This window comes from Hemiscyllium ocellatum, chromosome 28, assembly GCF_020745735.1.
Source record: "Hemiscyllium ocellatum isolate sHemOce1 chromosome 28, sHemOce1.pat.X.cur, whole genome shotgun sequence".
Classification (NCBI taxonomy): domain Eukaryota; kingdom Metazoa; phylum Chordata; class Chondrichthyes; order Orectolobiformes; family Hemiscylliidae; genus Hemiscyllium; species Hemiscyllium ocellatum.
The window spans coordinates 6,876,471-6,890,937 of record NC_083428.1 but is presented as its reverse complement, the minus strand read 5'-3'; the positions used below and the strand labels follow the sequence as shown (position 1 = coordinate 6,890,937).

At 45.0% G+C, this 14,467-nt stretch overlaps 1 protein-coding gene across 9 annotated transcripts in view; it reads left to right on the top strand.

Moving 5' to 3' along the window:
* LOC132828963 (N-acetyllactosaminide beta-1,3-N-acetylglucosaminyltransferase 3-like) overlaps positions 1 to 13,582 on the top strand; it is a 101,116-nt gene extending 87,534 nt beyond the window's left edge. For 6 of the 9 annotated variants that reach the window (XM_060846193.1, XM_060846196.1, XM_060846194.1 and 3 more), the window contains one exon: positions 8,755 to 13,582. In XM_060846193.1, coding sequence (XP_060702176.1) covers positions 8,762 to 9,928 — 1,167 coding nt within the window. In that variant the 5' untranslated portion in view covers positions 8,755 to 8,761 and the 3' untranslated portion in view covers positions 9,929 to 13,582. Of the gene's footprint in view, positions 1 to 5,464; positions 5,564 to 6,448; positions 6,533 to 8,754 lie in introns of those variants that run through there. The other 3 variants (XM_060846195.1, XM_060846197.1, XR_009646187.1) reach the window with 2 other exon arrangements.
* Positions 13,583 to 14,467: the final 885 nt, after the last annotated feature.

Below are 14,467 nucleotides of genomic sequence, written 5' to 3'. Positions count from 1 at the left end.
TCCTTTTTAATTTTTTTTTGTGTATGATCAAAATAATACTCTCTGCATTTTGTGGTATTCTTCCTTCCTTTTTTCTAATCTGACCATTGCATTTCTCAAAACCTCTTCTGGCCTGAATAAAAGCAAGTTACTGCGGATGCTGGAATCTGAAACCAAAAGAGAAAATGCTGGAAAATCTCAGCAAGTCTGGCAATATCTGAAAGGAGAGAAAAGAGCTGACATTCTGAGTCTAACTGACCCTTTTGTCAAAGCTTTGACGAAGGGTCAGTTAGACTTGAAACGCCAGCTCTTTTCTCTTTCCAGATGCTGCCAGACCTGCTGAGATTTTCCAGCATTTTCTCTTTTGGTCTCTTCTGGCCTGTTCTCTTTGTCTGTCTCCTTCAACAAGTTCTTTAATTCTCTGGGTGAATAAAGCAAAATGGTGGGTGCTGAAATCAGAAAAATAAAATAACCATTGCTGGAGAAACTCAGCAGGTGTGGCAGTCTCTGTGGAGAGAAAAACATTTACATTGATGTTTCAAATGCAGTAAACCTCTGTCAGTTCTGAATGTGTGAGAGAACATTCCAACACCGAAGATGGTGGAAATCTGGAATGCACTGCCCGGGAGGGAAGCCTCAACCTTTTTGTAATAAAAAGCATTCGATGAGCACTGGGAATGTCATAATGATCCACTGATGGGTCCTTTAATGCTGGAAAGTGGGGCACACCGAGATTGATTGTCCACTGACAAACTACTCATGAGCCAAACTGTCTCTTCCATACTGTATGATTCAATGCCTTTGTTAACTCGCTTCTTACATCTTGCACAGCAGCTGAGTATCTCCCAGCAATTTCTGTTCTTCTCATCAATTGTCTCTCTTGCTTTCTTTCAAGATTCTGTGTTTTTTTTTTAAAAAAAAAACAATTTCTGTGGAGGTTTGATTTATGTCCTCATCACTTATCGGGTTTCCGATCTCCTTCGAGTCATTGCGCCTGAGACCCGGGTTCAATTCCCGACTCAGGCAGCTGACTGTGTGGAGTTTGCACGTTCTCCCCGTGTCTGCGTGGGTTTCCTCCGGGTGCTCCGGTTTCCTCCCACAGTCCAAAAATGTGTGGGTCAGGTGAATTGGCGATGCTAAATTGCCCATAGTGTTAGGTAAGGGGTAAATGTAGGGGTATGGGTGGGTTGCGGGTTGGTGTGGACTTGTTGGGCCGAAGGGCCTGTTTCCACACTAAGTAATCTAATCTAATCATTGAATTTCTCTGTGTCCACCTCCTCCATTTTCGCCACCGATAGTCAGATCCCACCACCAAGTATATTTCCTTCCCCATCCGTACCTGCATTTGTGTTGGGACTATTCCCTCCGTGACTCCCTCGTTGGGTCCACTTGCTCCCCAATCTCTCTGCACACCTGGCACTCCCTGCTGCTGTAAGAGGTGCAAAACTTGTACTGCCTCTCCGCGCCCCACCTCCATCCGCTGCCCCGAAGGGTTGTTCAAATCTGGCAGAGATTCACTGCCGTCATGTACTGCATCTGTTGCTCTCCTTGACATCGGTGAGTCCAAATGCAAAATCATGGAACGGTTGAAGGAATATCTCTCATCCATACACTCCAAACACTTTCCCGTGGCCATCTATTTCACCTCCCCGTCCCACTACCCCATGACACTTCCATAGTGGGCCTCTTCCACCGCCTACACAAGGCCACCTGTGAACTGGAGGAGGAACATCCCAACTTCTGCCTTTGGAGCCTCCAACCACAGCCTCAACGTTTTTGCCAGTTTCCACCCTGCCTCCCCAACCCATCCCAGATCCAACCCTCTGACATGGCACTGCCCTCTTGACCTGACCTTTCTGTCCATCATCCTTCCCACCTATCTCAATGACCCATCACAATCACTCCAACCACGGGTCATTCCAGCTATCTTTTTTCCCTAGCCCCCAGCCCACCTCCCTATTTATTTCTCTGCCTCCTTCCCTTTCCAGAGTCCTGATGAAGAGTTAACCTTGAAATTTGCTCCTCAGATGCTGCCTGACCTGTTGTGCTTTTTCCAGTACTACACTGAGTTTCACAGCATCTTTCCCTTAGCAGGGAGACTGGAATTAATTGACTAATTAAATATTATTTTAAAGTATTGTCTCTGGGAAGAACAGAATTGTAGAATTTATACACCATGAGATCCCAGAAGTAGTGATGACCTAACAATCAGATAATTGGCCTTGGTGATGTTGACAGGTAAATATTGATCAAGGGTACAGGGAATAACACACCTGCATGATAATATCTCGGTTATTTATATCCTCTTGATAGAGCAGGTTTGATTAAGTAACTTGTGCATGGACGATGCCTCCCCTCCATTAAATCATTACTTGGTAAGTTACTGCACTAAAGTGCTATCTTTGAATACACCGCAACTAAATAACTCAGTAATGAGTCAGTGTAGCACTGGAAATGCACATCAGGTCAGGCTGTTGCACCTTTCCAGCAACACATTTTCAACTTTGATCTCCAGCATCTGCAGTCCTCACTTTCTCCATGAATATTGGTGGATAGCTTATCCTCAAATAATCCAGACACCTCATCTACTGTGTCCATTGCTCTCGATGAAGTCTCTACACTGCTGCGCTTTTCCAGCAACACATTTTCAGCACCAATATTCATACCAAACTCGCCGGCTCCCACTTACTTTGGCAACACTTCCTCTCATCTGTTTCCCACAAGGATTTGTTTCCATTTTTCTAGTTATGTCTGCTACCTCTAGCAGAATATTTATTCTCAACTGAAAACGTTCCTCCCTGCTACACTTTCCTTCATAAACTGTGGAGGACAGTGCCCTTAACCTTGTCCAACCCATCTCCCACACTTTTCTCTCACCAAGCGAGTTTTGAGAAGATTTGTAGCTCAGATTGAGGTTCTGGATGTAGGTTTGCTCACCTGGGCTGGAAAGTTCATTTCCAGATTTTCGTTACCTTACTAGGTAACACCTTCAGTGGGCCTCAGGTGAAGCAGTGCTGAAAATTCCTGCTTTCTGTTTATATGTTTGGGTTTCTTTGGGTTGGTGATGTTATTTCCTGTGGTGAAGTCACTTCCTGCCCCTTTTCTCAGGGGGTGGTAGATGGGGTCTAACTTGACATGTTTGTTGATAGCATTCCAACCGGAACTCTATGCTTCTAGGAATTCTCGTGTGTGTGTGTCTTTGTTTGGATTGTCCTAGGATGGATGTGTTGTCCCAGTCAAAGTAGTGTCCTTCCTCATCCATATGTGAGGATACTAGTGAGAGAGGGTCATGTCGTTTTGTGGTTAGTTAATGTTCATGTGTCCTGGTGGCTAGTTTTTTTTTGCCTGTTTGTCCAGTGTAGTGTTTGTTACAGTTCTTGCATGGTATTTTGTAAATGACATTAGTTTTGCTTGTTGTCTGTATAGGGTCTTCCAAGTTCATTAGCTGCTGTTTTAGTGTGTTGGTCGGTTTGTGGGCTACCATGATGCCAAGGGGTCTGAGTGGTCTAGCAGTCATTTTCGAGATGACTTTGGTGGAGGGGAGAGTGGCTATGGTTTCTGGACGCGTTTTGTCTGCTTGTTTGGGTTTGTTGCTGAGAAATCGGCAGACTGTGTTCATCGGGTACTCATTCTATTTGAATACATTCTTTTTCTCTCACCTGTTCCCCTGCTTCCTGGAATAACCTCAACAAGGTTCCTCTCCTCACTTTCCAACCCACTCTCTGACTCCACAATCAAAGGATCATTCTCTGGCATTCCCGCCACCTCCCAGCAGGATGCCACAATCCAAACAGACCTTCCCCCCCAATCCCCTACAGTGTCTGCGTTCCAAAAGGGCCATTCACTCCGTGACACCCGATCTACTCCACCATCACTCCTAACATGCCTACGCTCCCTGCACTTGCCCCTTCACTTCCTCCCTCCTCACTGACCAAGGCCTCGAACATACCTCCCAGGAGAAGCAGCAGTTTTTGGAGACTTCTTTCAATCTTGTAAATTGTATTCACTGCTCTCCTTTACATCGGTGAGATTAAGTGTAGAGTGGGTAACTGCCTTGCAGAGCACCTCTGCTTCATCCTCTGGGGTAACCCAACCTCCCAGTTGCTTGCCATGTCAATAACCCACCTTCTGTTATGCTAACGTTTCTGTCCTGAACTTGCTAGTGCTTCAATGCAGCAAGTTTGAGAAATAACTCCTCTGCCACTTCACCACTTTGGAGCCTCAAGTATCAAGATTGAAGTTCATAACTTCAGAAACTGACTGCACTTTTCTTGCGTTGTCTTCTCTGGTCGACCTGCCAAATCCCACAGGGTTGTCTTATTTGTGTCTTGCTTACTTTGTCCTTAAAGAGGACCCATTTTCTCCTTCACACACCTTTTAATTTACACCCTTTTTGTTTTAATTCACTCTGGGACATGGATCTTACTGGCTGGGCCAGTGTTTATTACTCAGCCCTAGCTGCCCTTAAGAAAGGCTGGTGATCTATTTCCAAGGCAGAATGAGCGACTTGGAGGGGGAATTGCTCATAGTGGTCTTCCCAAGTATTTGCTACCTGAACCTTTCGAAATGGAAGTGGCCATGGATTTGGAAGGTACTATCTGAGGACCTGGTACAGTGCTGTGTATCTTATACACAGTGCTGCTACGGAGTACGGCACTTTGACCTGGGTGCTGTCCAGCTGCTTGAGTATTTGTGCAACTGCACCCATCCAGGCAAGTGAGCAGAATTCCACCACAAAAAAAACTAAAGAACTGTGGATGCTGGAAACCTGAAACAAAAACAAACTGCTGGAAAATCTCAGTAGCTCTGACAGCATTTGTAGAGAGAAATCAGAGTCAAAACCGTGGATGCAACACTGTGGCTCAGTGACTAGCACTGCTGTCTGACCGCGCTAGAGACCTGGGTTCGATTCCAGCCTCTCGTGTCTGTGTGGAGTTTGTACGTTCTCCCCATGTCTGTGTGGGATTCCTCCTACAATCCAAAGATGTGCAGGTTAGGGTGAATTGGCCATGCTAAATTGCCTGTAGTGTTCAGGGATGTGTAGGTTAGGTGCATTAGTCAGGGGTAAATATTGAGTAGGGGAAGTGGGCCTGGGTGGGTTACTGTTTGGAGGATTGGTGTGGACTTGTTGGGCCGAATGGCCTCTTTCCACATTTTGGGAATTCTATGCACCAGAGCTGCTGAGATTTTCCAGATATTTCTTGTTGTATTCCATCCCATTCCTGACTTGCACTTTTTTTGTAGATGTTTGACAGATGTTTTGGGGATCGGGAGGTGAGTTAATCACTGCAGGATGTCAAGCCTCTGACCAGCTTATGAAGTCACAGTAATTGCTTGGTTAATCCAGAGAGATTCTGGTCAATGGTAACTCCTTTGGCGTGGCAGGAGTTGGTGCCCGAAGATCCAGACATTGACATTTTGGGTGTGTTTTCAGTGTTCAATTACAACAACTTTTATTTCACTGACACCTTTTTAACCCCGGCAGAATATTCTAAGCTGCTTCAACAACCTCTCTCCAGGGAGAAGAACTGACACCACATCAAGAAGCAACCACTAAAACAAACAGCCAAGTGATCACTTTCCCGTAAGAATGATTTTATACAGCAGCTAAAAGAAGAACTGAGTTTAAAAAGCTGTCTTCTGTGTCTCTCACGCGCTCTATTGTGCTCTCTTGCTGTCCGTGCCTATGTGTGCCTCTCATCTTTCAATCTGAAGAAATCATACTGGGTTAGAAATATTAACTCTGTACCTCTCTCCACAGATGCTATAGGACCTGCTGAGTTTCTCCAGCATTCTGTGTTTGTTTCAGATTTACAGAATCTGCAGTATTTTTGCCTTCATTTGCTCACTTATTTTGGACTCCCTTTTTTATTTTGGGTGTTGTGCAGGTCTTTCTGGTATAACGTGTTTCATCACTGGGAATTCACGATAACGCAATTGATGAATTGTGGGCACTGTTTGGATAATGTGAACTTTCTGCCGTATTTTCTCCAGTGGTTTTCCACAGCGTGATGTTCTGTACCGCGAGGGTGCAGAGGGATGCTGCTGCTGTGTTTATAGCAGAATGACCTGTACGTTGTTTAATGTTAAATTAGATATTCCAGTTTCCACTCTCTGGATTAGACTCAGTGGCCCCAATTTAGAAATAGTTTGGGCTTTGAGAGTGTGGGGGGGACTAGTTCAGGAGTTTTATACACAGGCTGACCCAAAAGGTTCCTTTCATTTACCGGGAGGTTTCTTAGGAACAGTTTTGGGTTCCTTCTCTAAGGAAAGATACATTTGCCATGGAGAAGGTTCACTAAGGCTGGTACCAGGTAAGGAGGGATTTACTTGTGAGGAGAGTTTGAGTAGATTTGATCTGTTTTCTTTAGACGCTAGGAAAAAAAGAAAGGCAGCCTTATTGAAATATACAAGTCCTTCATCCCTGGTATCGTTTTTGTAATCTTCCTCTGGATCTCCTCCTATGCAGAGCGTCTTTCCTTAGATGCAGTGCCCGAAACTCCTCACAACATTCCAAATGCAGTCTGACCAGACTCTTGTACAGTCTCAGCAGTACATCTCTGCTCTTGTATTCTGGCTGTCTTGGAAAGAATGCTTTGGGGAGTCCAGAGGTGAGTTAATCACTGCAGGATGCCAAGCCTCTGACCTGCTCTTGAAGCCACAGTAATTTACTTGGCTAATCCAGTTGAGTTTTGGATCCAGGATACCCTTACCATCACTATCCTGGGAATTATCAGTGGTTATGCCATTTAATGTCAAGATGTTTGCTCGCCAATTAAATTGAGGCTTGCTGCATTCATTTACAGGAAGATGTGCCACTTATGGAATCTATAATTTCATAACTACTTCACTCATGACAATTTTATAGCTACCCTGTGTTTCTCATTATTTATTTCTAATTCATTTATGTGATTGGCTTCTGGATAGCTTTCCTCTGCCTTCCCAATTGCCAGCCGAAGCAGCATATTAACCTGAAGGGAACCCTGAACTGGGACTCTCCAATCCCCTTGGGCTTCAGAGTTCCAAAGCCTTTCCTCATGTGGAAAATAGCCTAGGCCTCTATCCTTCCAACCAAAGTGCATAACCCTGCACTTTCCCACATTGTATTCAGTCTGTCATTTGTTCGCCCACAGTCTTTATCTGTCCAAGTCCTTTTGCAGTTGAAAACGTGTTGCTGGTTAAAGCACAGCAGGTCAGGCAGCATCCAAGGAATAGGAAATTCGACATTTCGGGCATAAGCCCTTCATCAGGAATCCTGATGAAGGGCTTATGCCCGAAACGTCGAATTTCCTATTCCTTGGATGCTGCCTGACCTGCTGTGCTTTAACCAGCAACACGTTTTCAACTGTGATCTCCAGCATCTGCAGACCTCATTTTTTACCCCAAGTCCTTTTGCAGCCACCTTGTTTGTGTGTGCGTTCATAGGATGAGGGTGTCGCTGACTGACCAGCTTTTGTTTCCTGTCCCTAGTTGCCCTTGAGAACCACCTGCTCTGGGTTAACTCTCCATGCTGTTAGGGAGGGAATTCCAGGATGTTGACCCACTTTTTAATCCAGTTACCCTTACGAATGGTAACCGCATGACATTTGATTCCAGCTTTCCCCCTTTCAAACTGCGGGGTGAATTCTATCATATTATAGTCACTGCCTCCTAGGGATTCCTTCACTTTAAGCTCCATAATCAAGTCTGTCTCATGACCCATCACCCAATCCAGAATTGCCTATCCCCTAGTGGGCTCTACCACAAGCTGCTCCCAAAAAACTCTTCTAGGCATTCCACAAATTCCCTTTCTTTTCTTAGATCTGCTGTTAACTGTTTTTCACAATCTATCTGCGTATTGAAGTCCCCCATGATTATTGTAATAGGCCTTTCTAATGTGTCTTTTCTATTTCCTGATTTATTTTCTTTCCTACATCCTGACTAGGAGGCACGTACGCAATGCCCTTCACCATCTTTTGTTTTCCCACTGTGGTTCCTACCCAGACTGATTCTGCACCTTCTGACTCTATACCATTACTTGCTCATTTCTTACTAATGAGGCAACCTGAGCCCCTCTACCCATCTGCCTGTCCTTTTTTTTTTGTTTGGATATGTGTCCTTGGATATTTAGTTCCCAGCCCTGATCCCCCATTGCAGCCACATCTGTGATTTACGCAGCATTGTACTCACTGAATTCAATCTGTGTTACTGCTAACTTATCTTGTTTCATACACTGTGTGTATTAACACCCCTCAGGGCTGCGATGACTCCCTCCCTTCCTCATAGTTGTCCCCTTACCTCCTTATGCCCGAAGCTGGATTCCTGACTATTTTCATACTCTCTGTCCTATTTCTTGTTCTGGAAACTTTGAAAACTCTCTGCTCAGCCCTCCTCCACTTTAGCTTTTTTATAATTTTTTATGCAACTGAATCCCAACTGCTCCCCTCGTTTTCCCCCAACCTTCACCCCCCCACAACCCCCAACACACACACAGACATACCAGATATTTAATCTAAAGGCCTACACACCCATGGTCATGCAATTCACCAGGACTCTAGTCCCAGTATAATTCCATCCCACTGGAACAGACCCCTCCTTCCCCAGTGTCCTATGACCCTTCTACAGGATTACCAAGTGAGCTGTGATCTCGCTGAATGTAGATTACTCGATGGGCTGAATGGCCTCATTTTGCTCCTATGTTTTATAATATAAGGCACTGTTTAAATGCAAGTCCTTGCTTGACCTTCTGTTTTTAATTTTTGACATTTTTGTTCCTTTGCTCCCTGATGTTGACAGGTGCAGAATGCGAAGACATTTCAGATTGCTTGAAAAGTTTGGTCTGGTGTGCATTGGAACTCTGGGATTGGTATACATTTTCAGTCACAATAGCCCAACAGAACCGATTGATGTTGTGTCCCGGGAAGAGCACCAACCCGTCGGCTTGCCTGACCTCGATGCTGTACGAACAGAGAAACCCAAGCACGCTTCCACGTGCAGAGAAAACCAGACTGTCTCGAGTTTGCCAACGTTTGCGGTTCAGCCGCAGAACGTGAAGGACTTTCTGAGGTACAAGCACTGCAGGGACTTCAATCTCATCCAGAACGTGCCCAGGAAGTGTGGAGGGCCAGAGAACTCTCACAATGTCTTCCTGCTGTTGGTGATCAAATCCGACCCCTTCAATAACGACCGGCGGGACATGGTGAGGAGGACCTGGGGGAAGGAGCGGAGATTTCAAGGGGTCCAGATCAAGCGGGTCTTCATCACCGCTCTGTCTCCTAATGAACATGAGCAGGCGAAGCTGAACCGGGTGTTGGAGCTGGAGAACCGGCAACACCGGGACATCCTGCAGTGGGACTTCCTGGACACCTTCTTCAACCTCACCCTCAAGCAGTTCAAACTGTTGCAGTGGCTGGATGTCTATTGTCCCAAGGCCCAGTTCATCTTCAATGGAGATGATGATGTCTTCGCCAACAGCGATAACATGGTGGAGTATCTGCAGGGCATGGAGGCTGGTCAGAAAGGAGGCCAGCACCTCTATGTGGGACATCTCATCGCCGGCGTGGGCCCCATCCGAGAGAGGTGGAGCAAGTACTATATCCCCGAGGTGGTGACCTCCTCCCAGTCCTACCCACCTTACGCTGGCGGAGGGGGCATCCTCATGTCGCGGCACACGGCCAGTGTCATCTACAGCGTAGCCCGGGAGATCGAGGTCTTCCCCATCGACGATGTGTTCTTCGGCATGTGCCTGGAGAAAGCGGGCCTGGCCCCCAAGTCGCACATGGGGTTCCGGACGGCCGGGGTTTGGGTACCATCCCCCAAAGATGACTCGTTTAACCCGTGTTACTACCGGGAGCTGCTCCTGGTGCACCGCTTCCGGCCGTATGAGCTGCTCCTGATGTGGGAGGCCGTGCACAACAGCAGCCTCCGCTGTGCACGCTCACCTCTGAGGGTGGCGCTGCCACAGACTTAGGGCGTGGTGCTGCTCCGGATGCCACACTGGGGGGTGTGTGTCTCGGAAGAAACCCTTCCCAAAATACTTCAGCAGCTGACCTGTCCCCTTCCTAGCCTGCTTTTCCACCTCCCTCCAATAGGAGGAATCTCCTGTTTTGGCGATCATCCAGTCGCTGTCCTTCTGAAACCAAGGCCCTCCAGCCACTGACTTCTCCGGGATGTCAACCACGTGGGGTATCGCAGTTCAGTCCAAGGTGCACCTGGTTTTATGGTCTGGTGTCCCACTGAGGCTTATGCAGAATGACTAAGATCAGAAGCCCTGTTGTGTTGTCTCACACACACCAACAAACACTGAGCCACGCACACAGGGTGTGTCTTGAGCCAAGTTCTCCTGTGCCTGGACTGTATTTCCAATTATTTTAACACTCCTTTTTCCCCACCCAAACCTCCATACCAATCTTTACCCCACCCAAAGCCCAGAGGAGTTGTTAATAATTTAGCAGAGGATCATCCCATCTAGAATCTGAGTTTGGTTCAGGGGGAGATTAGTTTCTAGTTACTCATGAGCCATTTCAATGCTGCAGTGTGGTGTGAGTGGTTGGGTGAGATGGGGTCAGTGAGTGGCCTGGATGTGCTGAATACCATCCCTCATCTTCTTAATTCCAACTTGATCCCATGGTTTCCGTCCAGCAGACAGCCCAAACTGAACAGTCTTCCTCTTCCTGGTTTCCTTTTTGATCAAGGGAGTGGGTTTAACTTCCCAATTCTCGTTTTGATAAGGGCTACACCTATGTGATGCAAATTTAGACTGATTTTGTATTTTTCTTCTTCACTTAAAAAGAAGTTATTGTTTATACTATTTGTGAGATTGTTTAAAAAAAATTGAAGAAAGCTATTTCCTCATTTTTATTATTTTAAAAGTGGATTTTGTTCAGACTAAGCAGCCTGTGCATGATCAATGACAAAGAGACAGAGAGGAATATGAAAGTTACTGTCAGACATAAGTGATGTAACAAATCCTATGTTCAAAAATACTTCGGTCTAAAGTCCCCAAAATGTGTTAAAAGCATTAAATAAATACAATCTGTCTTTCTACCAAGATTTAGATGCAACCTCCAATTTGCTTCATGTTGTTACTTTCCTTTATGTCCAGCGTGTTTTTTTTTAAAGACATAAAATTGGCTATTACCCATTTTAATACCAAAGGTATTAAAAGGTTGCAACATTCACCATAAAATGGACAAAGCCTCATGTTTAATCCCACAATACTTTCAAATCCCAGCCTATTGAGCAATAATAGAGCAGGAGGTGTTATTTAGTCACACAAAATGGGGGGCATGGAGAAACATGGAATGGTTTGAGCATTGAAGCTGGTCATTTGACCCATTGTGTCAATTAGCTGCTCTTGCCAACAATCAGCCCCAGTCTTTTGTTCATTCATGTGATGTAGGTGTTGCTGGCTCGGCTAGCATTTATTACCCATCCCTAATTGTTCAGAGGGTTGTGCGTCTGGAGTCACATGTAGGCCAGACCAGGTGAGGATGGCAGATTTTCTTCCTGAAAGGACATTGTAGGAAAAAGCAGATCTGATTCACTAATGGGAATCTGTGTTCTTGTACATGAACCACACAATGTTATTGTGATTTGCAGGTGCAGTAATTAATCAAAAAGGGAAATGGAAGGATGGATTTGTATTGGTACCAGCTGGAACTTACAAACAGCTGAGACTTGTTGGACCTGTATATGACGTTGGTGAGGCTGTGTTTGGAGTACGTGAACATGTTTGGTCCCAATATTTTAAAAGTCATGTATTGATGTTGGAGGCAGTTTTTTTTAAAAAAAGAGATTCTTTGGTTGACTCCTGGGATGAAGGGGTTGATGTTTTAAGAACAGCTAAGCAGATTCGGCTTTGATTCAGCAGAAATTAAAAGAATGTGAGGTGATTTTATTAAAACGTGCAAGATTCTGAGGGAGGGCCTGACCGGGTGGATATTGAGAAGACATGTCCATCAGCAGGCCGAGCCTTCTACTCTGGCTTAGTTACAGAATTAAAGGGGGCACTTCTTTAAAACCTGAGATGCAAAGGAATTCCTTCTCCCAGAGTGCAGTGATTGTCAGAAATTCTCCACCCTAGAGAGTTGTAACTGGATTATTGGAAGGATTTAAGGATAAGGTGGATGTTTGAAATAGCAGGGAGTTGAGGGTAATGAGGAGCTGACAGAAAAGTGAATTTGAGGTCCAAGGCTGGTCACGAGTCGTACAGCATGGAAACAGACCCTTTAGTCCTAGTATCCATGCTGACCAGATACCTCGATCTGACCTAGTCCTACTCACCAACATTGGCCCTTTTCCCTCTAAACCCGTCCTATTCATATACCCATCCAGACACTTTTTAAACATTGTAATCGTATCAGCCTCCATCATGTCCTCAATAGTTCATTACGCGTGCACGCACACACGTGCACACACCACCTTTTTCGTGAAAAGGTTACCCCCCCCCCCTTGGGTCCCTTTTTAAACCTTTCCCTTCTCACTTTAAACCTATGCCCTCTAGTTTCGGACTCCCTTACTCTGGCTAATTGGGCTTTCTCCTCTTCCTCCCCCCCCCCCCCCCCCCCGCCATCTTTGGCTAATTCACGTATCTCTTCCCCTCATGATTTTATACACCTCCACAAGGTCACGTTACAGCTCTGACATTCCAGGGGCAAACAGCCCCAACCTATTCAGTGTCTCCCTATAACTCAAACCCTCCAGTCCTGATAAATTCTTGTGAATCTTTTCTGGACCCTCTCACATGCAACAACATCCTTCCTATGGAAGGGTGACCAGAGTTCTATGCAGTTTTCTAATAGAGCGGGGAAACAGTCTGAGGTACAACTTTCTTGTACTCTTCAGATTCACTTCCCAATGAGCAGGCTTAATTTAGCTTTAAAAACTGTATTTTATAATGTTTCAGATGTTAGAACAGGTGAGATTAAAAACTCCTCAGAAACGCCTAAGGAAGTCATTGCAACAATTTTATTTGAAGAATGACAAACACAGATCATTGCCTAATCTGCAGCATGAAGGAATCTGTTATCCTTATCTGATCTGGCCTACGTGTTACGCCAGACCTGCAGCAATGTGGTTGACTCTTCACTGCCCTCTGGACAATTAGGGATGGGCAGTAAATGATGCTTGTTCAGCAACATCCTTATCGCAAGAATGAACTTTTTCAGAAGCGTTAGGTTATGGAAATAAACCATTCAACTTTTGCTCTCTTGATTAGATGACAACCCATGTTTATCTCTTGTCCTCCTGCATTGCTCTGTATCAAGTGTTCATTGCCCATTTGTGGGTTGACATAAGAACAGCACTTACCCCATTCATTGTGGTCTCAGACTGGCGTGTCCTCTCTGTATTGACCCCACCTGAAGGTGCTGAGCTTCGAATCTGTGGTTGCTGTTATGTTTCAGTGAAAGGAACTGATGTGGGAGTGTGTGTGGCAAGGGTTCTGTCCAAACCCTGATAAACACTCGGACTTGGGGTCATCAGATTAACCCAGACAACTACTGCCCTGGTTGATCGACACGTTCCTGGGAGAAGTGAACCTGACAGGACAGTTCCCTATAACAATTATTCTTTTAAATCTTGACTGACCTTGCCTAATAAAAGATTTATTCTTAGTGCCCAAGATCTGACTACTACTTTTATTTTCTTGTGAGAGATTATCTCCTTCAACAGTACCCAACATGGAATATCTGTTTGAGAGAGTAATAACCACTAGTCTTTGCATTCAAAGACCTTTATAAAGCTTATAAGATCATGACGAACATAGATAAGGTGAATGACAATGGTCTTTTCCCCAGGGTGGGGGAGTTCAAAACCAACGGGAATATCTTTAAGCTGAGAGGTGAAAGTTTTTGAATGGACAACTGCTTTACACAGAGCGTGGCTCATATCTGGAATGAACTACCAGAGGAAGTGATGGATGTGGGTACAGTTACAACATTTAAAAGACATTTTGATAAGTCCATGAATATGAAAGGTTTGGAGGGATATGGGCCAATTGCAGGCAGGTGGGACTAGTTTAGTTTGGGAAAATGGTGGCATGGTGGTTTCAGACTGGTGTGTCCTCTCTGTATTGACCCCACCTGAAGGGCCTTTCTCCATGCTGTGTGACTCTATGTTCAGACTCATGACGGGCTTTTGTTGATCTTAGTCACCTCCACCTTGGATTGTGAAGCCTAATGATTCCAACATTGGGTGATCAAGGAAGTGTTCACTTTGATACTTGATATCATTGTTTTCTTGTAAAGGTTTCACTGGAATTAAATGGGAGTGCTAGACTAGATTCTCTCACGGAATTAAGAACCAGTTTTCTCATCTTTTCAGAATATTGAGTGACATTAAACCTAAAACAAAGTTCTCAATAGCACCATACCTACAAAAACAAACTACCTTTCCTTATCCACAGATTTCATATTAAGTATGCAAAAAATACAAAACAAAAGTGAACATATAAATATTAAAAATAAGTAAAATACTCAGCTAAACAACCAAAGAAAAATGACCCCTC